At 41.1% G+C, this 27,212-nt stretch overlaps 1 protein-coding gene across 1 annotated transcript in view; it reads right to left on the reverse strand.

The window, feature by feature from the left end:
* The window catches only part of CDC45 (cell division cycle 45), a 39,065-nt gene that overhangs the window by 2,030 nt on the left and 9,823 nt on the right, over positions 1-27,212 (reverse strand). The window contains exons 6-16 of the mRNA XM_063454459.1: positions 24,003-24,061; positions 23,362-23,410; positions 21,398-21,459; positions 20,477-20,527; positions 17,563-17,682; positions 14,919-15,050; positions 14,737-14,835; positions 12,753-12,914; positions 11,823-11,961; positions 8,163-8,246; positions 1,749-1,867 (exon numbers count right to left, since the gene is read on the reverse strand). Of these exons, the coding sequence (XP_063310529.1) occupies positions 1,749-1,867; positions 8,163-8,246; positions 11,823-11,961; positions 12,753-12,914; positions 14,737-14,835; positions 14,919-15,050; positions 17,563-17,682; positions 20,477-20,527; positions 21,398-21,459; positions 23,362-23,410; positions 24,003-24,061 (1,076 nt within the window). The remainder of the gene's footprint in view (positions 1-1,748; positions 1,868-8,162; positions 8,247-11,822; positions 11,962-12,752; positions 12,915-14,736; positions 14,836-14,918; positions 15,051-17,562; positions 17,683-20,476; positions 20,528-21,397; positions 21,460-23,361; positions 23,411-24,002; positions 24,062-27,212) is intronic.

Genomic DNA, 27,212 nt, shown 5'->3' on the forward strand with positions numbered 1-27,212 from the left:
AAGCTGTAGGTACGGTATCTATAGCATAGAACCACTACATTAAGCTGTAATTGTTCTGGTGCCTATAGTGTCCCATTAAGCACTTCAAAATACATAGTGAAACTACTTTAAGTAGTGCCAAACCTGCTTCTTTTTATACGGTTAATGTGATTTGTTGCTGGTCTTTATCACCCTTACTTTTAGTAAGTGCTCACTCAATTTGTACTTCTTCCACAAGTCCCTGGAGAAGGTAGCATGGAACGCAGGTAGGTTATACTGGTGCTGGGATGCCCTATGCCTTTGTCTCATTGTACTGGAAGGGACCTACTGGAAAATCAAGGACTTGGGCATGTGCCACCATAGGTCATATGCTGCCAGCACGCTATGCTGACGGAAGACACCCAATATGTAAAGAATAAACATTGGCTGATAACTGTCAGTGTTGGAGTTACATCTCCAGAAGCAATGTGATAAAAAAAAAAAAATCTATATATATTTCGAGTTAACTGCAACACTACACATACACATACTTCAAACACCATGACCACTTCAAATCATGTGGTCATGATTCTTGCTGTAACCATTTAAACTGTACACAGGGACATAGATATGAATCGTTAGATAAATGTAGGACAGTAAAGAATTTGAGAGTTTCCACAAAATAAATAAATAAAAAATGCAAGTTATCTACTAAATAACATATTTTAGAACTACCAGGGTAATTGACAATTTTAAGCAGCTAAGCAAGAAAGAATTTGTCAAGATGTCAATTTGGCCTACAATGAAAGAGTAATTTATACAGTAAACTAGGAGTAGTAGAAAACTGACAAACATATTTTAATATGGTTCTGTTATAGTAGGTTCCAAATGAGGAAATAAAAGAAATAAAAATAAAAAAAAAAAAACTGTACATGGTCCTTGGGAAATAGCAAGGATTGCAATAAATAAATAAAAATGTAGCTCAGTAAATACAGTGTTGCAACACAGAAGAAAACACAGATGACCTTAAGAATTGCACTGATCAGCACTTTGTGAAATTTTTCCCAAGTAGGTTTCCTAAGCAAACAAAACCAGCTTTAAAGTTGCTAAAAAAAAAAAAAAGGAAAAGGGGGAAGCAAAACTAAACTGGCCACTGTGCCTGCATTCTTTGTGAAACCATTTAAAAAGCAGTTTTACACAGAACAGGGCTTTCACTAGCACCCTTAAGAACGACCCCACTACAGGTTATTTGATAATGCAGAATTCACACTTTACATATAAATGCCATACAACGTGAACAGTAATAATACCATGATAGGACTGGGCTGACCCAACCCCAGCCAATCAGTCTGTCCCGTGTGAGTGGAATGGACACTGGCAATGCAGAAGTGTAAATTTAGATTATCATAATGCAGCTGAAGAAAGTGTGGACTCTAGTTGCCCAGGAAAGCCCTAATCTTTGTCAAAGCACAAAAAAAATATTTGAACGTGCCCAGAAACTACTTTTCTGAACGGAGCGGTTAGCAGTAATCGTCACACAATGCAGAAGCACCACTATCAGACCTTTTTCCATGACAGGGTGGATAGGGATATCCATAGGATGTGCACGCTGCACAAGTGTGTACAGAGGAGGAACTATGAGCAATTCTAAGCAGAGGTAAAGCGACAGATAATCTCTTAACACAACCTGTGCAAAGGGGTTGTTAATGATTTCAGTGTGTCCCTTCATTAACAGGAACCACAATGTACACAAAGTACTTACACACACACACACACACGATAAGACATACTTTTTCTTGTCCGAAATCTCAGCTTCAGGAGGGATTCCGACTATGATAACTGTTCCCATATCAACATCCAGGGGTGCTGCCAGCACCAGCGGGAGAAGTTTACAGCGCTTGTTTTTTGTCTAGCATGAGAAAATACATAAAACCCCAAAACTGTTAATTTCCCAGAATCTGCATAATGGCATCCCCTAAAATCCACCCATTTCTGAGCACATGTACATATTAACCCACTCGCCTGCTATTTATTTTCTGTTTGATGCTTAGTTTGCATACCAGGCAAATTAGTATACAAATAGATGAAAAGGACTGTATTTTACATTGTGCTGTATTACATTTATTTTTAGTATATTTGTAGTAATCTGCTTATTTATGGCACTTATAAAACAGCTTAGCATAGTCTACAAAATAAATAAATAATTAAATCTTTGCTTTAAATTTTCTTACCTCTGCGGTACTCATCCCATTAAGGAATTCAACAGAATTTACTGAAGAGATCAGAGAACCCAGACAAACAAATACAGGTAACTATCCTAGTTGCCTTGTAGACAGGTAATTGCTGGGGATTTGAGGGCTATACATGGTTGTGTAGTGGGAATAAGTGTAGGAGGGGTTATTACAGGTGTCACATGACTACCTGTTCCGCTGCAGAGAAGGAATGAACTACCCATTTGTATGGAATACTTTTAAAACACGGAAAATGAGATGGCACCAGTGCACACACCCATATGTCAGTGAACGCATCAAGGTCAATAGGCCTGAATCAAATGGATATGCAAAAAAGCATTTTTCCCTTCCTGGGACGCCTGATAAACACGGACCAGGTGGGTTTTGTGCCAGGACGACAACTTAAAAAATACGAGGTGCAAAATCAACCTCATTTGGAAACTAACGTCTCGAACGCCTTCCACGGTGCAGTTAATTGACGCCGAGAAGGCGTTCGACAGGGTCCTGTGGAACTTCATGTTCGGCCTCCTGGAGCACTTGGGTTTTCCGGACCCCTACATCACGGCGGTGAAGGCACTATACACGAATACAGCGGCACAGATAAAAATCACGGGAGCGGACACTAAGCATTTCCCCTGAGCAATGGTACCAGACAGGGCTGTCCCCTCTCACCTTTGCTGTTTATCGTAACACTGGAGGCACTTCTCCAGACTGTCAGAGACGACCCTGACAGAGGCGCAGACATCGCAGGACAACAGTTTCGACATCCTCCTCACTCTCACACAACTGGTGGAATCCCTGCAAGCCTTATCGCACATTTTAGCCAGCTACGGAACACACTCTGGCTACAAAGTAAATATGGGAAAATCTCTTCCAATAGCTCTCTCCGTGGTGGACACAGCACTGGTGAGGGATACTTATCAAGTCCAACTAGTCCACGACTTAATCAATTACCTGGGGATATGGCTACTGGTTGTCCCCACAAAAACAATTTTACTTTAACTACACCACCATGTTCAAGACGTTGACAGATGACATGGAAAGGTGGACAGATAAACCAATCTCCTGGCTGAGCAGGATACACTGTCAAAATGAATGTACTCCTGCGTATTCTGTTGCTGTTCCAGGCGTTACCCATATTCTTGACAAAGAAATATTTGATCCCATTTCAAAAGGCCATCGACAACTTCGTATGGCAGGGAAAAAGGCATAGAGTGGCACATAATATCCTATACCGTCCCAAATTGGTGGGTGGACTGTTCTCCCACACTTACACTATTTTCTAGCAGCGCAACTAGCGCAAATCACACTATGGCACTCACCGCCTAACGAATGTAAATGGGTAGATCTAGAGTCCCTGCTGATGGGAGCCAATCTCCCTCAATTCTATATCTGGACTCCCAGAGACCAATGGGCGTTTTTGAGAACAGACTGCCCAGCCATACTCTCCTCCCTCCGGGTGTGGGACAGATGCACACAGAAATAGGACCTGACAAAACCACAATCTCCCATGATGCCCATTCCTCCCCGGAATGAGACCAAAAGACTTTAGGGGAATTGAATATGCGGGCCTCCAGAGAATCTACCAAATAAACATAGGTGACAACATTATCACCTACAATGAACTTAAAAATAGAACTACACTAACGTCTGATTACTTCCGGTACCTACAGGTAAGGGACTTTGCCCAACAATCACATTTAAAAAAAGGCTGCCCGAACACAGCTAACATTCTTCAAAAAGATCTGCAATGCAGAACCTTACCAAAAGGGCCTCATCACCAGGCTTTATTCGCACTTATGCACCAACACAGTGTTAAGCAGAGCTGGGTGAGACACTAGAGGGCACTGAATGGCAAGACATCTGGGAAGCCAGTGGGCACACCTCAGACCCAAGAGTTCTCTTGTTACCTAGGCCTCTTGACGTATGGACTAGACCAGAACAAAAACGGATTCACAAAATTGCACTGGCAACCAGAAGGTCGATAGCTCAGACCTGGCTGGGTGCAGAGGTCCCATCCGTTTACACGGTACTATTAAAACTCAATGGACAAACTGACCGCCCAAGTAAGAGCAACACTAAAACCTTCACCGAGTTGTGGGAACCATGGGAGGTTTTTCTCAACGAATCGACTTAGTCTAACAACTAATGCAAGCCTAATGGTCCCTGATGAGAGGGGTGGGGTTCCACCCCGCACCTCTCTCGGCGAATTTTATTTCTCCCAGGACATACTTGAAAACGAGAGAAATCTCAATGTATCTTTCCTAGTAAAATATTTTATAAATAAATAATTCCTTCCTCTCCTTCTTCATACCTCTTCCCCTTTCCTCTTCTGTCTCTCTCTCATAATCTCCGGGAGGGAGTCACCCCAGACCAAACAATACATGGGGAGTAGATAACAATGAGACCACACATGATCCTTCATGGACAGTGGAAAGCCACCTCGGTTCCCAAGAAGTCCACTACGCACTCAGACAGGATAAACAACATACACCCACACCAACTGCATACATTTTCGGTAGAGATTATTAAGCATACAGGTATTTCCGTTACAGCAATAGCCATGTATTCTCCTCCTGTACTGCGCACTGACTACTGCTCCAGTCTAAATGCAAGGGTTACACATACCTATTCTACCAATACTTCCATTTTCCTCCTCTTTTTGTAAATTCCTGTCCCTTGCCGTACTCCAGGGACCAAAGGTGGATAGAGCTGGCGTTTATATTTATTACTTTGGAATACTAGTAATATAGCACGGTCACGTGACCGGCATAGAAACAACAGGGGTTTCTGGGAGATGTAGTAAGACGCCGGCGAGCACTACTCTCCCATGCGTGCTGACGCCCTCCACACGTTGTCACTGAGACGCCGGCGGCTGCGCAGTGCTCGCCGGCGTCTTACTACATCTCCCAGAAACCCCTGTTTCTATGCCGGTCACGTGACCGCGCTATATTTTTTTTATTTTATACACACATCTTGTTCGTTTTACATATGTATTTGCATATTTAAGCTGCTATTATGTACCCTTATTTTGACATATTGTATTTCTTCTGTTTTTATCATGTTTCTATTATATCAATCCCAACCCTTATTGTGATTGGTTACTTACATTTTGGCGCCAATTTCAAAGGATTGTGTTTGCTATTTATTGATTATTTTGCCAGGTATCAGGTTCTTTCCCCATATTGATAACGCCGTATTGGCGAAACGCGTTTATGGTTATTATATTGTGCATTTTTAAATATTAAAGTATATTTGGTTAGCTTTAATTGTACTATTTATCTTTTGATACACATTAATCCACGTTTTACCTGGCATCCTTTTATCACAATGGACTCCAAGCAATCCTAGGTGGGGATCATACCACCAACGCTATCATCAAGGAGCAGTTGATCTGCTCCCATCTTGTGAGTACCCATTTTACTTCATTATTTTATTCCAAAGTTTCTTACAGAGTGAACACTATTGGCTGTTTCTTTCTACCCGAGTGTTTATCATACCACGGACGGAGGAAACACATCACAGATGAAGGAAATTTACCTCATATACCATAAGCGGGGATTAAACCGCTGCACGCCTTTCACACCAGAGCGGGTTTTAGCTCTTTTAAATGTGAGTTTGCATTCAAGATTTTTATATTTTTTACTTCCTCTACTATCAAACATACTACACTATTTGGCTCCCTATTTATCTTTGGTCTCTTGCATATGAGCTGATCCATAAGTAAGAACATAATAAAGACAATTGTTCTGGACCGAATACTGCCATACAATACGACTTCAACAGACGTCTCTAGAGAAGACTCTTTATCTACCTATTTTATCTGGACTATTTACCTAGTTTTATCAGGCGCAGCCCTTATTTTTATTTGTTCACTCAGCTGAACATGCACACATTATAGGGTGCCGCTGGGGCCAAAATATACAAAATCCATTCGAAATCATTGTTTAGTGAATAAGCGAGTGTGCTGTGTGTGTGTATACACACACACACACACATATATATATATATACACATATACATATATACATACACACACACACCGTATATACTCGAGTATAAGCCAACCCGAATATAAGCCGAGGCCCCTAATTTTACCCCCAAAAAACTGGGAAAACTTATTGACTCGAGTATAAGACTAGGGTGGGAAATGCAGCAGCTACTGGTAAATTTCTAAATAAAATTAGATCCTAAAAAAATTATATTAATTGAATATTTATTTACAGTGTGTGTATATAATGAATGCAGTGTGTGTATATATGAGTGCAGTGCGTGTGTGTGTGTATATGAGTGCAGTGTGTGTGTGTGTATATGAGTGCAGTGTGTGTGTGTGTATATGAGTGCAGTGTGTGTGTGTGTGTGTGTGTGTGTATATGAGTGCAGTGCGTGTGTGTGTGTATATGAGTGCAGTGCGTGTGTGTGTATGTAAATGCAGTGTGTGTGTGTGTGTGTGTGTGTGTGTGTGTGTTGCAGAGCCTTGGTGAGGGGTGGGCATTTGTAATATTTTTTTTTTAATTATTTAAATATTTTTTTGTTATTTTTATTATTATTTATTTATTTTTAATTTATTTTTTTTGTCCCCCCTCCCTGATTGATACATGTCAGGGAGGGGGGCATTGTCAGTTCAGTGGGGGGTGGGGGGGAGTTGGCAGAGAGCACTTACCTCTCCTGTAGCTCCCTCCTCCTCTGCGCCGGTCCATGCAGCTCTTCTGTCAGCTCACACTGTAAGTCTCGCGAGAGCCGCACTATGACCCCGCGGCTCTCGCGAGACTTACACTGGGAGCTGACAGAGGTGCTGAACGGACCGCCGCGGAGGAGGAGGGAGCTGCAGGAGCGGTAATTAACCACACACAGCCCCCAGTCTGTATTATGGCAATGCAAATTGCCATAATACAGACAGTGACTCGAGTATAAGCCGAGTTGGGGTTTTTCAGCACAAAAAATGTGCTGAAAAACTCGGCTTATACTCCAGTATATATATACACATACATACATACATACATACATAAAAATATATAAAATATATATATATTTTTAATATTTTTTTTTTGCATGATCAGTCATATTTTCAAAACCAAGGCCAAAATGTTACAATTTTTGCCAGGGTATGCAAACGTTTGAGCACAACTGTATATAAAATGTATCACACAGCACAATTTTTATTGCTTCTACCGCTGTGTGGTGTGATTTCATTTTGTATTCCCAGGGCAGATAAGGGAAAGCAGAAACATCTTCTTAAATCCATGTGAGGATAAGGGTTGGCTAGACCCTGTGGTGAACTGTCAATCCTAACCATCAGTATACAGAAACTAAACATGACCAGAGAGCAATGCTGCAAACCTCAGCCATCATTAAAAATTCTTCATATCTGCATACGGCTAGCACAAAGTACACATGACATATTAAACTGCACTGGAGAAATTTGAGCAGGGAGATTGCAGGGGCATGCCTTATTCACCAAAACAACTTAATTAAGCTAAAGTTGTTTTGGTGCTTAAAGTGTCCCCTTTTAAGGGAACTGTTCCTTCCAAAGAAGGAACAATTCCTTGTACTTCATCTCTGTAAACATTGGTTCAGCGTTGACTGGCAAAATGTGCTTGTTAAAAGAATTAAAAAAATTTTTTTTTTAACTTTGCACAACGAATATCTATTTTTTAGTTCACAGTTTGGTTGGTATAAAATTGGGGAAGTGGCAACTCCTCTTAAGTATATGTATATACCCAACCGCTTCTATTAACTTGAAGTTAGACATTGAGGGCCTGACATTTTACTCTACACAGCACATACTTACTGCTAGACACTTATTTTTCAAAACAACAACCTTCACTTAACAATAGGAGGACTAAACTGGGCAAAAACAAAAAGCAATATCTTGATCGCTAAATACATTACTACAAAAGGAGCATTTACACAATGTATTGTTTTTCCTTTAGATCTAAATATTTGTAATTTTTCACAAAGAGCATTACTTACAGAGCACACAAAGGATTTCAGCAAGTATTTGCATAGCAGGCAGAGAGAAGCAGGTTTTGAAAACATCTTGACATCCGGAGTACCCTGTACTCAGGAAAAGAAAAGGGAGGGGGAAAAAAAAAAAAATACAGACTTTAATAGATGCAAGAGCATAATCTTGTGGTAGGTTTTTAAATTACATCTCTTGGTGGAATGCTACTGATTTTGTCAGGATAAAAAGGGTCACATTTGTCTAAAATGACAGTATAAGTGATGCAAGTGTATTTACCATTTGAGCAATAGCGTTTTTAACCTGAGATTGGTCAGGGATACCTCTTAACCCCTTAAGGACACAACTTCTGGAATAACAGAATCATGATGGAATATTTCCGTCATGTGTCCTTAAGGGGTTAATATTTTATAAGCTGCACCTCAAATAGAAGCACTGTCGATTAATGGGTGCATTGAATTTCAGGAGTCTCTTGGAGTAATATTTTGGAGAATAGAAAAGGACATAATGGCGAAATATGAGTAAAGGCTTGAATTGGGAGGTTGGTTTGATTAAAACAAGGGTCTGCACAGATTTATCTGAATAGTCTAGGAAAGCATAAATTTGTAGAGATTCTCACCTATGCTGTTGTTGTATCATTTATCCATATTGGAGGATAGAGAAATGGAATAAGTGAATCGAATATGTAGGCACTTTCTAAATCATTTCTAGGCATGTGCAACCAGCTACAATAAAACGCTTCGTACAAATACCCAACAGGGAGAAGGAGTTTTGGAATGGATGTTTAAGGACAGGGGAGCAGCAAGGACAGAGTGTAAAGTCAAGAAATCTGAACCAGAGATGCTATTACATGGTCTCACACATATACAATTCTCTCGAATTCTTTTAGAGAAAACAGTTGGAGATTTCTCTGACACTTTAAACATCTCTCTGCCAGTCCTCCAATCCCCTATTTCCTTTTTTGCAGTCTGTAAATTACATTTTTTCCCTGTTTGTAATGTTTCTAATACCCCACCTCCTATAGTCTGTAAGCTCGTTTGAGCAGGGTCCTCTTCAACCTATTGTTCCTGTTTTCTTGTAATTGTCCTATTTATTGTTACATCCCCCCTCTCAAAATATTGTAAAGCGCTACGGAATCTGTTGGCGCTATTTAAATGGCAATAATAATAATAATAATAATAATAATATGTATCTCAATGTGCTTTATGTAACTGTTTTTGTTGGTTTGTGGTATGGATATCCCTTACTCACTTATAATGCCTATACATGACCAGCATAGTTTACTTAGGAGTTTGTGATGCTGTACATACATGTTTTATTATTTGTTTATTAATAAAGGGCAGATAGTTTTACAATATTCTTTTTGCAGGTTTTGGTGTACTTCTGTGATTTCCTTCCACATGTTTAATGAGAAGTTCCTGTCTTGTCTTCCACAGAAAGCAATGGAGTTTAAGGAAGAGATGTAGAGCGGAAGCGTGACAGACTATGGGATGAAGCAAAGACTCTCTTTAATTTAGGATTATTCCCAGAAACACTCCCTTGATGTATGATAAACAAAAAAAATTGATAAATTCATAATCAGGGTCCTTATTGGTGGGTCGGAAACATTACATTTTTTTCTTAATTATCAATGTAATATTTAGTGAATAAACTCCTTTGGGGTTACAGTGAGGGAAAAATGTTTTTGATTCCCTGCTGATTTTGAACGTTTGTCCACTGATGATGATGATAATTTTAATGGTAGGTGTATTTTAACAGTCAGACAGAACAACAAAACCCAAAAACAGAAACATGCATGTCAAAAAAGTTATAAATTGATTTGCATGTCAATGAGTGAAATAAGTATTTGATCCCCTATCAAATCAGCAAGATTTCTTACTCCCGGGTGTTTTATACAGGTAACGAGCAGAGATTAGGAGCACTCTCTTAAAAGGGAGTGCTCCTAATCTCAGTTTATTGCCTGTATAAAAGACGCCTGTTCACAGAAGCAATCTATCAGATTCTAAACTCTCCACCATAGCCAAGACCAAAGAGCTGTCCAAGGATGTCAGGGACAAGATTGTAGACCTACACAAGGCTAGAATGGGCTACAAGACCATCGCCAAGCAGCTTCGTGAGAGGGTGACAACAGTTGGTCTGATTATTCGCAAATGAAAGAAACACAAAAAACCTGTCAGTCTCCCTCCGTCTGGTGCTCCATGCAAGATCTCACCTCGTGGAGTTTCAATGATCATGAGAACATTGAGGAATCAGCCCAGAACTACACGGGAGGATCTTTTAATGATCTCAAGGCAGATGGGACCATAGTCACCAAGAAAACATTGGTAACACACTACGCCGTGAAGGACTGAAATCCTGCAGCGCCCGCAAGGTCCCCCTGCTCAAGAAAGCCCATGTACAGGCCCATCTGAAGTTTGCAAATTAACATTTGAATGATTCAAAGGAGAACTGGGTGAAAGTGTTGTGGTCAGAGGCGACCAAAAAAAAAAAAATCTTTAGTCAACTCAACTCGCTGTGTTTGGAGTAGGAGAAATGCTGCCTAAGACCCAAAGAACATTATTCCCACTGTCAAACATGGAGGTGGAAACAGGCTTTGGGGGTGTTTTTCTGCTAAGGGGACAGGACAACTGCACCGCATCAAAAGGACGATGGACGGGTCCATGTACCGTCAAATCTTGGGTGAGAACCTCCTTGCTTCAGCCACGGCATTGAAAATGGGTTGTGGATGGGGATTCTAACATGACAACGACCCAAAACACACAGCCAAGGCAACAAAGGATTTGCACAAGAAAAAAACATTAAGGTCCTGGAGTGGCCTAGCCAGTCTCACAACCATAATCCTATAGAAAATCTGTGGAGGGAGCTGCCAAACGTCAGCCTTGAATCCTTAATGACTTGGAGAGGATCTGAGGAGTTGGACAAAATCTCTCCTGAGATGTGTGCAAACCTGGTGGCCAACTACAAGAAATGTATGACCTATGTGATTGCCAACAAGGGTTTTTTACCACCACGTACTAAGTCGAAGGGGTCAAATACTTATTTCACTCATTATCATGCAAATCAATTTATAACTTTTTTGACATGCATTTTTCTGTTTTTTTTTGTTGTTGTTGTGTCTCTCACTGTTATAAAAAAAAAAAAAAAAAAAAAAAAAAATACACCTACCAATAAAATTAGACACTGATCATACGTTCAAAATCAGCAGGGGATTAAATACTTTTTTCCCTCACTGTAAATATACGGTATATTCACAATACAGTGGGTTAAAATTATAGAAAAGTTTGCAAGCAATGGAATTAACAAATACTACAGGTGACCCATAAAATCCAGCATGAAACAGTAACAAAGGCATTGGTCAGTATAATTGTCCTGTAAGAACCACGCTTATAAGCAGGCCTGTGAAAGTACTACACTGCACATAAGCAGTAAATGCCAATGCCGTCTCAGAAAAATACCTTGTATTTATTTTCAGGCTTATTGTCATTCCCATTGCAGCCAAGACGCAAATTATTTTGACATTCAAATATTTAAAAGGGTGGGGAAAAAAATAAAAAAAAAAAGTCTTCGATTGCAGAGTGACTGACATGTGCGTATTCTGAAAAAAATACATCCAAGTCCCTTCAATTCAGGCATTAACTATTTATTGATATTAAATAGAACAGAATACTGACCTCCATCAGATAGCAATATAGGAAAGGGCCCTGGGATAAAATGAGATTAGTGCAGATGCAGCTGGCCACAATCTGCTGAATAGCACGCAACAGCCTTTTGGCCTGTTCCAGACCAAAATACAGCGTGTCCAGGTTGCTCCTGGAATAAAGACGACATGCAATTATAAAAACTTAGTTGTCTGCAACTTTGCTTGGAGAAGAAGAAAAACAAACAAAAAAACATGCACACACATGTCCAGCCAATAAAAACAAAACCATATCCAGATTTTCTTCAGGATCAGAGTAAAGCAGGGGCATGATTCATTCAGTTTCTTGGTAACATAGATGAACTTAAAATGATACTCACTTCCCAAATACAATATAAATCAAACTCAGTTTGGTAGATATATCCCAAACTTAAAACTTGCGTGTATTTAACTATGCATTTTTTTCATTAAACCTAAAAACAAACAGTTTGCAAAACCTGCAGTTCTCTTCTTAGTTTTCTTTGCAAACCCTCCCCTTCTAACCCCACCCAGACTTTCTGTGGCTGTCCAATAACAGACTTCCCCATGCAGCTCAATGAGAAGTCTTTGCAAGTGCTCTAAGCAATTGCTGCCTCTTGAGTTTCGCTCCACTGAGCTAACCAAACCAAGAAGTAAAAGGACCTGCTGGATGCTTGACAGACCAGGAGGGTGTAACCAGATTAATTTACAAAAGTGTCAATTTCTATTGAAATCAGGACTATTTCCAAAATGTAAAAAGGGGACACACTCTTCACACATAAAGCTTTTCAGCAAGCTAAAGTGATTTAGGGGTTGAGTGTCCCTTTAAGGGTAATTGTTTTATTTTATTTTTAATACAAATCAACTGTTTCTTGATGCAAAACGGTGCCCTGCTTCTTAAGGGAAAAGATTGGCAAAGAAATAAAACGATCTTTAATTTAAGTACCTGGATAGGCTGTCTAAAGCCTTGATGAAGTTGTCCGTTCCATTCTCATCACGTTCTGTATTCTCTAGGAGAGACATTACCGCTAATACAATGTCATTTGCTAGGAACTTATTCTTGAATCCAAACTGTACACTGAATGTCTGTACTCGTACATCTTTCATTCTGTTTAAGACATAATAGTGAATGTGACTGAGAACTCTGTAAAGGACAATTTGGAAGCATTGATGCCTTGACAGATAACATTGTTACTCCTATGCCTGTCTGTAGAATATTTTAACAGTCGCCATCTTCCAAACTCTTCGCGGAATTAAAAAAAATGGGAACTCAGTTCCAAGGATTTTGAACGTAATGTTTACAGAGTATCTATACTAAAGAGACACTATAGTAACCCAGACCACCTCATCTCACTGAAGTGACCTGGGTGCAGTTTCCCTGTCCCCTTAACCCTGCAATGTAAAACAGTTTCAGAGAAACTGCAATGTTTGCATTGCAGAGTAAAGACTGCCTCTAGTGGCTATCCTCCAGACAACCACAAGAGGAGCTTCCTCAAATCACACTGAGTTAACCCTGTGAAACAATGCTGGAAGTCCTCACGCTTTGCATGACAATGTCTAAGGTCTTAAAAATTACCATAGGAAATCATTGATTCATTGACTTGCTGCACATTATCATTAGGTTCCCTCTATCACCATGATATCGTGGGAGGAGGAAATGGATCCATCACCAAGGGATCTCATTGAGAGTTAAGTGAATAAAAAAGTGTTCCTAACCCTTTCAAGAGAGGAAGATTAGAGGCTAAGGGACACTAAAGTGTTAAGTGCCGCATTTTTTTGCTCTATAAGACGCACTCCCCCTCTCCTCCCCCCTCCCCCCCTCAAAAGTATGGGGAAATGTCTGTGCGTCTTATAGTGCGAATGTGTAAGTTTACTTACCTGTATTGTAGCGTGGTCGGCACAACAGCGCACACCGCAGTACAGGAACATAAATTTCAGTTTCTGGCCGGAATAAAAATAAGTGCGCTTCTTGTACACTTCCACAAATTTACTGTTGTGAATAGGCATACTGCACGCACCACTGCTCACTGGGCCTCTGCTGCAGGACAAGTTCCTTAACTACTTAGGGGATACTTGGGGGGCATTACTCCTCGTTAATTGACTACAAACTACCATAGATTACCTCATATCACTCTAGTTACCCTGTTGTCAGTGTGTATAACGGTTTAACTTCACGCATGCTAATATTGAACTGCTGACATTTCTACTTACGCTTATTTATATTATCCTATAAAATTGTGCATGTCCTATTACCCCAAATGTAATACATGATGCGACGCCTGAGGAATTCCACTGAGGTACCTCAAGCCTGTATGTAATATTCTTACGCACTGCAAAAAACAAACAAAAAAAAACCGACAAGCTATGGTTCATATAACTATGCTATACATTCTATAGTGTTAAAAACACGATCTAGCCCCTTCGGTCCCCCTAAATATAGTAAAATCTTACTTTTATTCCAGTCTGCTTTGCCTCTGATCTTCCTGCCTGCTGCCTGACAGACACCATTAAAAGTGTTGATCAAAGCCATTTGCAATGCTTTGAAGCCAATCGAAAGCATTGGCTTGGCTGAGCTTGTCAAAGTGGCATATCAAGAGCAGAGCGAGCACAATCCAAACACAGCCCTTGCCAATCAGCACAATCCAAACACAGCCCTGGCCAATAAACACCTCCTCATAGAGATGCATTGAATCAGTGCAACTAAATGAGGAAAATTCAGTGTCTCCATGCAGAGGGTGGAGACACTGAATACTAGTACTTCTAGTAGCCATATTAGTGGCCACCAGTGGAGGTATTCCTAGGCTATGAAAATACAGTGTTTACGGCAAAAAGCATTAGTGGATTGATTCTACTTACAAGAACAAATACAATAAGCTGTAGTTGTTCTGGTGACTTGTTAATGTAGAGCTATACTTCCAGGGTTTACTTACCCAAATTTATTAGCAGACTCCTCTATCATTTCCCGAAGATTTTCCTTTAATGATACATCCATTGAATTAAACTTCTGCTTCACTTGCTTCAAAGGTAGCCTGGGGAAAACAACAACAACAACTTTATTAGAATTATTTTTGTTTTATTATCACTTCACAAGCACCAAGTGGAGAACACTTACCCCATGTCAGCAAGAAATTCTTGAAGCTTTTTTTGCCCTTGCACAGACCATAGTTTAAGACTGGCAGATGTATAGCAGGAGTTGCAAATACTTTCATACAATGACCAGTGCTGATACAACGAAAGACGTAGACTAAACCATTTAGTTAAGGTAGCCATTTTTAGTGAGAACAGAAAAAGTTAATACCCTCTCATGTAAACGAATATTCATGTTCAGATTTGGTTTTTCACATTAAAAGATACACAAAGCATAATAAAAATTGACTGCATAGGTTATGAAGGAGGTCCTGTGTCCCTGTACAGAGCTGCTTCTAACTGCATCATTATGCATTAATAAGGTTGCTGCTTTGCCCACTAACAAAGCAGTGTTAATTTAATTGACAAAAAGTTTTCGCCATAGTTTTTGTCAACACCATGTTTTCAGTGAGAAAAAACAATACTAAAACAAAATAAAAATAAAGTGATCACAACAAAAACTATAAGAAAAAAATGACTGAATCAAAATCTGCTGTCAAGATTAACACAGATTGTTTCAAGAATAAGTGCAACTCTAAAATATCAATTACCGTATATACTCGAGTATAAGCTGACCCGAATATAAGCCGAGGCCCCTAATTTTACCCCAAAAAACTGGGAAAACTTATTGACTCGGGTATAAGACTAGGGTGGGAAATGCAGCAGCTACTGGTAAATTTCTAAATAAAATTAGATCCTAAAAAAATTATATTAATTGAATATTTATTTACAGTGTGTGTATATAATGAATGCAGTGCGTGTATGAGTGCAGTGCGTGTATGAGTGCAGTGTGTGTGTGTGTGTGTGTGTATGAGTGCAGTGTGTGTGTGTGTGTGTGTATGAGTGCAGTGTGTGTGTGTGTGTATGAGTGCAGTGTGTGTGTGTGTGTGTGTGTATGAGTGCAGTGTGTGTGTGTGTGTGTGTGTATGAGTGCAGTGTGTGTGTGTGTGTATGAGTGCAGTGTGTGTGTGTGTGTATGAGTGCAGTGTGTGTGTGTGTGTGTGTGTGTGTATGAGTGCAGTGTGTGTGTGTGTGTGTGTGTGTGAGTGCAGTGTGTGTGTGTGTGTGTATGAGTGCAGTGTGTGTGTGTGTGTGCAGTGTGTGTGTGTGTGTGTGTGTGTATGAGTGCAGTGTGTGTGTGTGTATGAGTGCAGTGTGTGTATGAGTGCAGTGTGTGTATGAGTGCAGTGTGTGTGTGTGTGTGTGTGTGTATGAGTGCAGTGTGTGTGTGTGTGTGTGTGTGTGTGTGTGTGTGTGTGTGTGTATGAGTGCAGTGTGTGTGTGTGTGTATGAGTGCAGTGTGTGTGTGTGTGTGTGTGTGTGTATGAGTGCAGTGTGTGTGTGTGTGTGTGTGTGTATGAGTGCAGTGTGTGTGTGTGTATATGAGTGCAGTGTGTGTGTGTGTGTGTGTATGAGTGCAGTGTGTGTGTGTGTGTGTGTATGAGTGCAGTGTGTGTGTGTGTATGAGTGCAGTGTGTGTGTGTGTGTATGAGTGCAGTGTGTGTGTGTGTGTATGAGTGCAGTGTGTGTGTGTGTGTATGAGTGCAGTGTGTGTGTGTGTGTGTGTATGAGTGCAGTGTGTGTGTGTGTGTGTATGAGTGCAGTGTGTGTGTGTGTGTGTGTATGAGTGCAGTGTGTGAGTGCAGTGTGTGTATGAGTGCAGTGTGTGTGTGTGTGTGTGTATATGTGCAGTGTGTGAGTGCAGTGTGTGTATGAGTGCAGTGTGTGTGTGTGTGTGTGTATATGTGCAGTGTGTGTGTGTGTGTATGAGTGCAGTGTGTGTGTGTGTATATATATTAATTGAATATTTATTTCCAGTGTGTGTATATAATGAATGCAGTGTGTATGAATGCAGTGTGTGTATATGAATGGTGTGTGAGTGCAGTGTGTGTGAGTGCAGTGTGTGTATATGAATGAAGTGTGAGTATATGAATGAAGTGTGAGTGTGTGTGATGCAGTGTGTGTTTGTGTATGTGTTGGTGGGGGTGGGCATTGAATATATTATTAATTATTATTTTTTTAATTATTTATTATTTAATTATTAATCTTTTTTTTTTTTTATTATATATTTTTTTCGTCCCCCCTCCCTGCTTGATACATAGCAGGGAGGGGGGCTCCTTCCCTGGTGGTCCAGTGGCATTGGCAGTTCAGTGGGGGGCTGGCAGAGCTGTACTTACCTTTCCTGCAGCTCCTGTCAGCTCTCTCCTCCTCCGCGCGGTCTGTGCAGCTCCCTCTGTCAGCTCCCAGTGTAAGTCTCGCGAGAGTCGCGGCTCTCGCGAGACTTACACTGGGAGCTGACCGAGGTGCTGAACGGACGGTGCGGAGGAGGAGAGAGCTGACAGGAGCTGCAGGAAAGGTAAGTACAGCTCTGCCAGCCCCCAGTCTGTATTATGGCAATGTAAATTGCCATAATACAGACTATGACTCGAGTATAAGCCGAGTTGGGGTTTTTCAGCACAAAAAATGTGCTGAAAAACTCGGCTTATACTCGAGTATATACGGTAAAAGAAAAACTGTATTGGCTATAAAATTACCTGAACCTGAATATAGAAAATGCAACAGTTCTCTGTTAAAGGGACATGCATCCCTTGTTAAACAATGGTCTCATTCAGATCCAAGCAAAAGGATACTCATATTCAAAGGCAATCCTCATGCAGTCAATAGAGAGGGAGTTCTCCTCATCCTCATTGCGGTGGTTGTGCCGGGATACATGGCGTTGTAAAGTCCCAACATCGGTCACATATTTCATTCTGCAAAACAAACACTTGCATCCAAACTGTGCCAATTTTGAAAAAAAAAATATTTGTGTTTGGAACATTAAATGACGGTCAGTTTTACTACACACTAGCCAATGTTTCACTGCAGGTTCTTATTTACAACAATGTACCCAATAAAACTGTACCAAAGTGCAAAACACAATGCTGCTATGGGATGGTCCTCACCTGCACTGGTAGTTCAGAAACTTAATGGGGCACTATAGTGTCACCAACACAAATGTGTATTCCTGACACTATAGTTCTAAAACCACCATTTAGGTGGTTGGCACCCCTTAAACTCAGGTTAGAACTTTGATTTACTCAGTCTTTTCCAGGGCCCTGCAGGGCTCCAACCCCACACCTCTAGTGGTTGTCTAAGAAGTGGCCACTCCCAGGCTGTAATGTAAACACTGCAGTGTTTACATTATAAAGCCTGCAGGGACTGACTATATTTACCAGAACAACTACAATAAGCTGTAGCTGTTCTGGTGACAATAGTGCACTTTTTTCTTTGGTTTTTAAATATGAACAATCCATTAGATAGAATAAGGACGACGAATGTAATGTGATCAATTAGGCTGAATGACACTGAGGGCATGAACCAAGTTAGAACAATTAAATTCATAAGAACGTAAAAAGTCCAGCCTTGATATACATAGATATATTCAATTGTCAAAATATAACCTTTATTGTGTATTTAAAATAAAATATCAAAGTTTAGACTCAAATATAATCTAGCTCCAAGAGGAGTATTTGTGTCAGATACACTTAATTGCTTAACATCAATGATCTCCATACCAATGAAAATTCAGGGTATACAAAGACAGGTATGAGATCATAATCAGCGATAGTCTGAGACATACAAGAAAGTAAACAGAGGGAGCTCATCTATGAACTCAACTTGTGCCTTCGTGGGCACCTAATCTAAGATCCCCCTGACAAATACAAAAAGTAAAACCTACCTGTTAAAAATTAACAGGAGAAGAAAAAAAATAAAAATAAAAAATAAAAAGTAAAAAAGGAAAAAAATAGCCGTAAATAAAAAAATAAACCTGGGAAAGAAGTGAGATAGACCTCAAGATATAGTGATTTGGTGCTTCTAGTGTCCCTTTAAGTAAGACAGAGTGGACTCTTACCTCCTATGATTGGGTCTGGTTCCACATATATAAAAATATTCTGGAACAATATACAGGGGACAAGGGAGAGGACAAAAAGGGGACTAACTTGTGTTTTCTAGGCTACTTGACCAGCACACAAGTTAGGGCAACTACTCATTGCTTGGTACTACTACTACACATCTAGATGATTATCACTTTATACAAACAAAATGGTTAATGAGCAGATTTTTGCTTTGATTGCCTTTAAGACTGAGAATAAATGGATTAATATAAAAGCTGAAAACAGGGGGCAGAGCCAAGCAACTGACCTGAGTGGACGCACAATCGCTGAGCTCCGGGCTAAGATAACCAAATCCGTCGATAAACTATTTTCAAGTCTCCTTAGCAAAGTTCCACAGCTCCTGACAAACATGGGTATGAAGACTAAAAAGTTGAGACACGACAGACCCAAACCAGGCATGAATAGTGGCGATCTCCTCTGCCAAGCACACGTGGGCCCAAGATGGCCGTGGACCTGGACGACTTTTCAGAAAACTCGGAGGAGCTGTCCTTGGACAATGAAGATGGCGGCCATGTACTGGCATTACAACCTCCACCTAAGCCCAAGACTGGAGACTCTAGACCAGTGATGGCAGATATGCTCCAGAACATGCTAGGTGCTCTCCAGAAAACCATACAGGCGGATGTGGCCCTGCTGCACACTGACATCACGGGCCTGGTAGACCGCATTGGCACAGTGTAAGTTGTCTCAGAGCAGCACACCCAATCCACAGCGCAACTCCAGCGAGACATCCAAACATTAACCAAAAAACAAGCTGCCTCCGACATGCGATTCGCCCAGCTAGAAGACACGCAACGCAGCACCAACTTGAAAATCCAGGGTATACCGGAGGGTGTACCCGCAGCAGAGCTCCCACATCTACTCCAGAGACTATCAGGCCAACTACTGTAGCTCAAACCGTCCAGAACTGTACAAAAGTGGTACACACAACCTCGGACATTGCTGAAGCCCCACACGCCTCACCAAACTAGGCCTTCCACGGGACGCCCTACTCCAGCCCAACCGACGACACCGGCGGCCCACCACTGTGACATGGCAAAGATCAAACCATTCACCTAGGAGAAAGCTATACCAGCAGCAGCTGCCACTGCAACTGCCAACAGTGGACAGTAGGAGACCAGCACCTTCCTCCCTAAATACACAGCACCCAAGTTGCGGTTTGAAGTTGGTCAGACTTTGCTTTACAAACCATTTTTCATTTTTTCCACTTCAACTAACAGGTCCACCGAGCCAAACCACAGGTCAGACCCGTAAAAGCCATAGCCGGCCCTAAGCCAGAGCCTCATATCCCCCACCCCCCAAATGTCTCTAGAAATCGCATTGTTTATGTACATGCGTATGTCACTTATAATCCTTGCTTCAAAAATTTTTTTTTGCATATTTAATGAGTGCCACAACAGTGTCATAACCTGTATGATTTTTCACTGTTTACTAGATAATGATGTGGCACTGCAAGCCTCCTGTATTCAAATGAACACAAAAAACAAATAATTAAAAAAAAAGCTGAAAACACATAGCTCAAATTTGTAGCACTACCTCATTTGCATTCACCTAGCACTCTCTCCTAAACTGGTTTTAAAAGTAGGCTCTTTATATCTAGCATACTTACTGAGTGATTTTGTCTTGAACCCACTGATCAGTCAGCCCTAGAATTGACCACCTAGAGGAGATAAATATATATATATCGGTCATACTGCCTTGCCAGCTTAACTGAACCATGCCAAATAACTAATTCAAACACAGAAGGCAAAAGTAAAAAATAAAAGCAGAAAATTCTTTAATCTGAAACAAAACTAGGTATTTAAGAAACATACTTAAAGAGAGACTCCCTTAAAAGGAACACGATAGGCATCCAGGCAATTGTTTATCTAAATGAAATGGACTGGGTGCCATGTCCATGTAGTTTTAAATTAACACTGTACAGTTAGGAATACATATTTGTATTCCCAACGCTACGGGCCTGATGCCTCTTATCACCGTGTAAAATGAAATAAACAAATTACTTACCTTTTCCCAAGTGCAGAGTCTTTTTTGGCACTGCCACATCCTCCTTAGGTAGCGTCATCCTGGGCCAAGCCAATGCTCATAGAGCATTCCTCCATAGAGTATCACTGTATTCAATGAATCTCTATGGCGGACTGTTACAGCACTGTGCATGATATCACGGTATATTACGGTGTGAAAGCCAAGTAGTAAAACTATACAATGAAGTTGTTAAAAGTGCCTACAGTGTCCATTTAATCCTGCTAGTAAAATAATTGCCATTTTGCAGGAAAGGCAATGTTTACATTGCCGGCTTTGAATTCCTCTAGTTGCCGTCACTCCGAGTGAAACTGCTATTTCGATCGGATGTTCTCATAGAGACAGATTGTGGCAGCATGGCATTTTGCCTCGCATGCGCACCAGCCTCCAATTGCTTTCCTATAGTCTTGATGATCCCAGTCTTGGAAGCAGGACAGCAACGGGTAAGTGAAATGGCAAGGTGAGTAAGAGAGGGGGATGGGGAGGGTTGTTGTTTTCTGCCACTTACCACAACATGTCATTTGAATCCTTGGACATAATCCAGGCCAACTCAAACATCATCATTGCGGACTACAAGAATAAATAACAGATTTACACACACAAAAAAAAAACCAAAAAACAATATTATATTATAATGTGTGTATATACATATATACATACACACACACACACACACACACACAATTAAAAACAAAGTTTAAACAAACATAGTCACTTGAGATGTTTTCTTCGCATTTGCAGAATATAAACACTATTGACACTTCAAAATCTAGATTCTCCCAGACAATTGCAAATGCCATCATACGTGACTTGTCATATGGAAACCATTGTTTCAAATACAAACATGTATTTCACCCGTTTCGGGTTTCGGGACCCACCAGGAAGACATACTTACATTTTTATTCCATACCACCGCCACTGGCAGAGATAATCATTACTAATGATCTCAGCCAATCCAAAGTTTCTCCACAGAGATGCTTTAGGAGGCCCACTGTGCATGAACAGCAATTGCCATGCTGCATAGATCAGCAATTATGCACAGAGATGCATTACACTAAATAGGACATCTTCAGTGGCTGTATGACAGAAAGCCACTAGATGTGCTTCTAGGGACAAATGTAAAGACGGCCTTTCACAGAAAATACGGTGTTTACAAATGAGAGACTGCAGGAACAGGCTCGTGGCACCAAAACCACTACATTGGTTGTAGTGGATCTGGTGTTTAGAGTGACCTTTTAATTGAGCAGCCTATTTGCAGAAACTAGATTTTCTAGAATGCTTGTGGTGCACATTTTCCCTTTTTATACAGCCCTCACTGTATAAATCACTAGGCCCTTAACAATGGGCTTTGAAATAAACTAGCAAAAGCTCAACATTTCACATCTTGAGCTACTAACTAGGACTCGATATTGATTCACACTTGAAATAAGCACAACCAGCTTTGGTTTCTGAATCGAGGCTGGTTATATGCATTAAGTTTCAGGATGAATGAATACAGAGTATCTTTAAAATCAGGAAGGCATATGTGTGAAAGTACAGATGACCATAGAAAAACATGACAGTATTTCAGTGGTTTGTAAATATGAGTGTATGACTACAGTGCCTTATTTATGTGGACTGCCTGTATATGCGGTACTGTATGCATGGAGGCTTACGGTGCATTAGTACCATCTTCCTATCCTTGTCACTAGCACTATAATGGAAGTGCCATCACACATTCAGATAGAGTGAGCCACAGCAAAGCGAATGAGATAAGAAAATCTAAGTTAAACAGAATTTACAATACAAGAAGTGCAAACATTACACTACTCCTTACAGGAAGTGTTTAAAGGGACACTAGACACCATGAAGTGGTCTGGGTGCCAGGTCCCTCAGGTTTTAACACTTCAGATCCAACATAGCAGTTTCAGAGAAGCTGCTATGTTTACATTTGGGGTTAAGCCAGCCTCTAATGGCTGTCTTCCGGACAGCCACTAGAGGCGCATCTGCAACGCTGGAGGCACATTTCGCCTCCATCGCGCACAGCGTCCATAGGAAAGCATTGAGAAATGCTTTCCTATGGACACTTTGAATAACGTCGGAGGAGAGGTCACCAGCGCTGAGGGAGCCCGGCGCTGATTAAAGTAACTGAAGGGGTTTTAACCCCTTCAGCGCCACGGGAGGGGGACCCTGAGGGTGAGGGCACCCTCAGGGCACTATAGTGTCAGGAAAACCACTTTGTTTTCCTGACACTATAGCGATCCTTTAAGAAGGCTGTGTAAGTCACATGCAGGAATTTATGCCCAAGACTGCATAAACAAGGCGATTTAGCTCCTAAATAACAGATAATTGAGCAGTGAGACTGATCTATACACCAAAACTGCTTCATTAAGCTAAAGTTGTATTGGGGACTAGTGTTCCTTTAACTATTCATTTATAAGCCAGCAAATTACAGGAAAGTCAACCCAAGCAAAACAGTGTCTTCACACTTACAGATGTGCCATGATATTCATATTGTTCATAGTCAAACAGAATCTCTCGCCTGTTGGGAAACATAACAGCATATTATATTTGAAAGAAAAATGTAGACAAACAAAATCCTAAACTGAAAAACTTGAGAAAGATAAATTACTTCTTACATAACATAACCCAGACTTTAAAGAAAACATGTCGGTTCTAATGCTGAATAACCTATTTTGATCACCTCAGAATATGAACATGATTTAGACATGTTCTATATTGAGAATAAGAAGACAACATTATGCACACCATATATTATTGCTAAATACAACAAGTAATCTTTATTACTTAAAGAGACAGCACAGCACAAAAAAAAATAATTCTACATACATATATATATACACACACACAAAAATGTGACACAGTTATGGTGCTTGGAGTCTGTATGTGCAATGCTTCAGTAAACATTACACATACAGAATTCTAGAACATTCCTGGAGCGAGAATTCTAGGCTGACTAATGTTAAACCGTTGCATATAGGGCATCTGTTATCAGCACCCCCATATCTTCCTTACAGGCTGGCATCACCGAAGGCAGAAAGGGCTGAAGAGAGAATCTGGTCTCAGTGTGGTTGGATCAAACCTTTAAAGACAGAATGTGCCAATCTTATTACCTGCGTGCCTCCCATTCTCTGCGCTCTCGACGTTTCTCTATCCTCCTTTCCACAGCCCCCTAGACAAGAATAACACATTGAGAACTGCACTTTGTGCTGTAAATACAACAAGGTTTGAAAGGAAAAACAAAACAAAAAGTTACCCACTCCCTGTGTGGGAATGGGACACTGCACAGACCTAAAATGAAATGAAGACCTGTGACAGGGAGGGCCCAGCTGCTCCCTTATAATGTATGCATGTTTAGGTGAGTACAGTCCTCTTGGAGTTATAAATAAAAGCCTGTCACAAAAATGTACCCCATTCCTATGCTATGAACCTAATGCCTGCTCTTATGATACTAATCAACTTATTTGGGAAATGCTTTCACCTGAACATTCATACATTATAAGAGTGCTGCTGGGGCTCTCTCTGTCACATGCACCCAATTCCAGGGAGCTATTTAACATTGCACTGCAGAGAGTCCAAGGAGAAAGCATTTACCAATTATTTTAATCTCAATAGATTAGGAATTAGATTGCTATAATAGGACCTGCCAAGAATGGAGTACATTGGCATTATGGTATGCTTATACAATGTATGATCATATACCGTAAGCAATCCTCCTACTTGGAGGGAATTTAAAGTGCTATGTGCAGCACTTACTTTGAACTCAGCACACAGCGTAGTTAGTCTGTGGCCACTGAACATAACCCTGGATATTGATTGACCCCTGGATTAGTGATCGACCGATACTGATTTTTTTTTTAGATCAGATACCGATAATCTGTGAACTTTCAGGTCAATAACTGTATTCTGTACATTTACCATTTTGAAAAAATAAACCATTGCTAAAGGAAAATGCACAAAATATACATGCCACATGTAGTGGATGCAGTGTGTTTAGATAGGGGAGCTGTGTGTGTAGTGGATGCTGTGTGTGTTTCTGTAGGTATGCAATTAGTATAAAAATGGGGGGTCCTGGGAGGACTCACAAATTTACACAGGGGAGCTGCTGGGAAGGTAAGAGCTTGCTGCGGGCCTCCCCAGGACAATATCTTTATCTCTATTTGCCAATACCGATATTGCCGAAAATACCGAATATCGGCCAGACCGATAATCGGTCAATACCTACCCTGGAACTCCCAATTGTGAGCAGAACCTTAATAATGCTTGCACCAAAACGGGAGCGGGGAAAGGGAGGGTGAAAGGAAAAGAAACAATAAGCTTAAACTAGCTTGAGACAGACCTCTGTCCCCAAGTACCATTCTGTGTTTTCCCATGTATTTGTATGCATTTTGTGTATTTTGCCTGTTCCCCGTTCGGGAGAGCTCACACGGACGAAACCTGTTCGTCTCCCGAACGGGGACCACCCTGATTTCTCGTTTAGAACGCTCATTAAAACATTCTAAAACCGCAAGGAAAATCATTAATGAATGCTCCGCAGGGTGGCCCCCGGTTCGTATTGCCAAACGCCCACCAGGGAAAGCATTCGTATCCCGAACTGGCACACCCGCATTGTTTCAGCTCCTCGCGTCGGAGATCGCCCTACCTGCTCCTAACAGAGCTATAGTCACGCTCGTAGCTGCCCGAGAGCGCTCTCCTCGGGGCTGCCTAAGTAGAGGTAGCCCTGGAGAGAGGAACGAGCCCCAGCGGAATCTCTGGGGCTGTGAGGCGGCTTCCCGCTGGCCGCCTGGAACTCCGTGCCGACCAATAGGAGAAGGAGCGCCTATTCAAACTGGGTTTGTGTTATTCTCCTGATGGGTCGGCACGAGGGAGCACTGATTAGTCGCTGTGGGGCGCAGGTGACCAATCAGAGAGGGAGCGCCCTTTCAGGCCCATTCTCCTGATTGGGCAGCGAAACCCCTCTCCTCCCTGAGCGCCAATTGGTTTCACGTCTTTCAGCTGATTGGTTGTTGCTTGGTTTAGGCGCGACGTTTGAATTTGCCGGACTAAACCAAGCAAACCCCTGGAACTACTTTCGGGGATGTACAGAGCCTCCAGCCCATATTTTGCACTATGGTTTCTCAGGCTCTGTACATCAGATAGCCCCGCTATTTGCAGGGATCCCAGCTGGGATCCGGGACTAACTAGAGACTTATGTTTTATATGTGTGACCCCTTCCCTTCCCAGGGCGCGGAACTCCTAAGTTTTCCCCCTGTATGTGAAATGTTTTAATGTGTGTAACTGTATGGGCTGTTGGTATCTCCCAGGGTGTGAGATGGCCATCTGTAATCCAGCCTCCTCCTGCCTGGACTAAGGGAAGTGTATTGAACTGAATGGAGACCCCCTGTGGTGGTCTGTGCATAAAAGCTGTGTGTTTCAATAAAGATTGTCGGTGTTTGTACCTCCAGAACTCTGTCTTGTCCAGTTATTGGGGGGAAGAAAGGGTAAATCCATGTGCCAGCTTGTCGCAGCTGGTGGAGGATGCAGTGGGGAAAGTCCTTGTAAGGACTGTAACTCCCAGGACTGAGGGCTGTCCATTGCCTGGGAGCAAGCAGAGCTAGTTCCCCTACCCAGTGCAGCTAGGAAACAGTCCTTTTGACAGTGATTTTATTTATATTGTTTTGCGGTAATGGAGTGTCCCTTTAACTAGTATATGCTGCTTTCCCCCCACTTACTGCTTCTCGGTGCCCCCACTCACTGCTCCTGCCTTCCCCCCCCCTCACTGCTTTTTTTCTGTTTAGATGAGTTTAATTATTGCTGCAGTTGCATTTAAGCAGTGTTTATTTTATGTTTTAATTCTTTATTTTTGTTGTGCATTACATATAACAGTACCAGCTTGCCTTGCCACATCATCAGCATGTACAAGCTTTGTGCCTCCGCAAACATAAAAATTATCACATGTATGTCAGAGTGTGTGTATGTTTGTGCCAGAGTGTAACTGTGTCGGTGTGTATCTGAGTGGTTATGTGCCAGTGTGTATATCAGAATTTGTGTGCATCTGTGTGTCAAGGTATGTGCATGTGTCAGTATGTTTATATGTGTGTTAATGTGTATGTAACTGTGTATGTGTATACATCCCAGCAACCAAAAACAACATGCAAACACATCCCTGATAGCACAAACATTACATACAAACACACCCCTGATTTCAAACTCCAAGATTATATATAAAACACACCCTTTACTCAAACACCAATACTATACACAAATGTTTAGAAGACAACACTACATCCTATAACAACTCTGAAGGCAAATTTTACATACAAACAAAACCCAATATTAAAATG

The sequence above is a fragment of the Pelobates fuscus genome, chromosome 5 (assembly GCF_036172605.1).
Source record: "Pelobates fuscus isolate aPelFus1 chromosome 5, aPelFus1.pri, whole genome shotgun sequence".
NCBI lineage: Eukaryota > Metazoa > Chordata > Amphibia > Anura > Pelobatidae > Pelobates > Pelobates fuscus.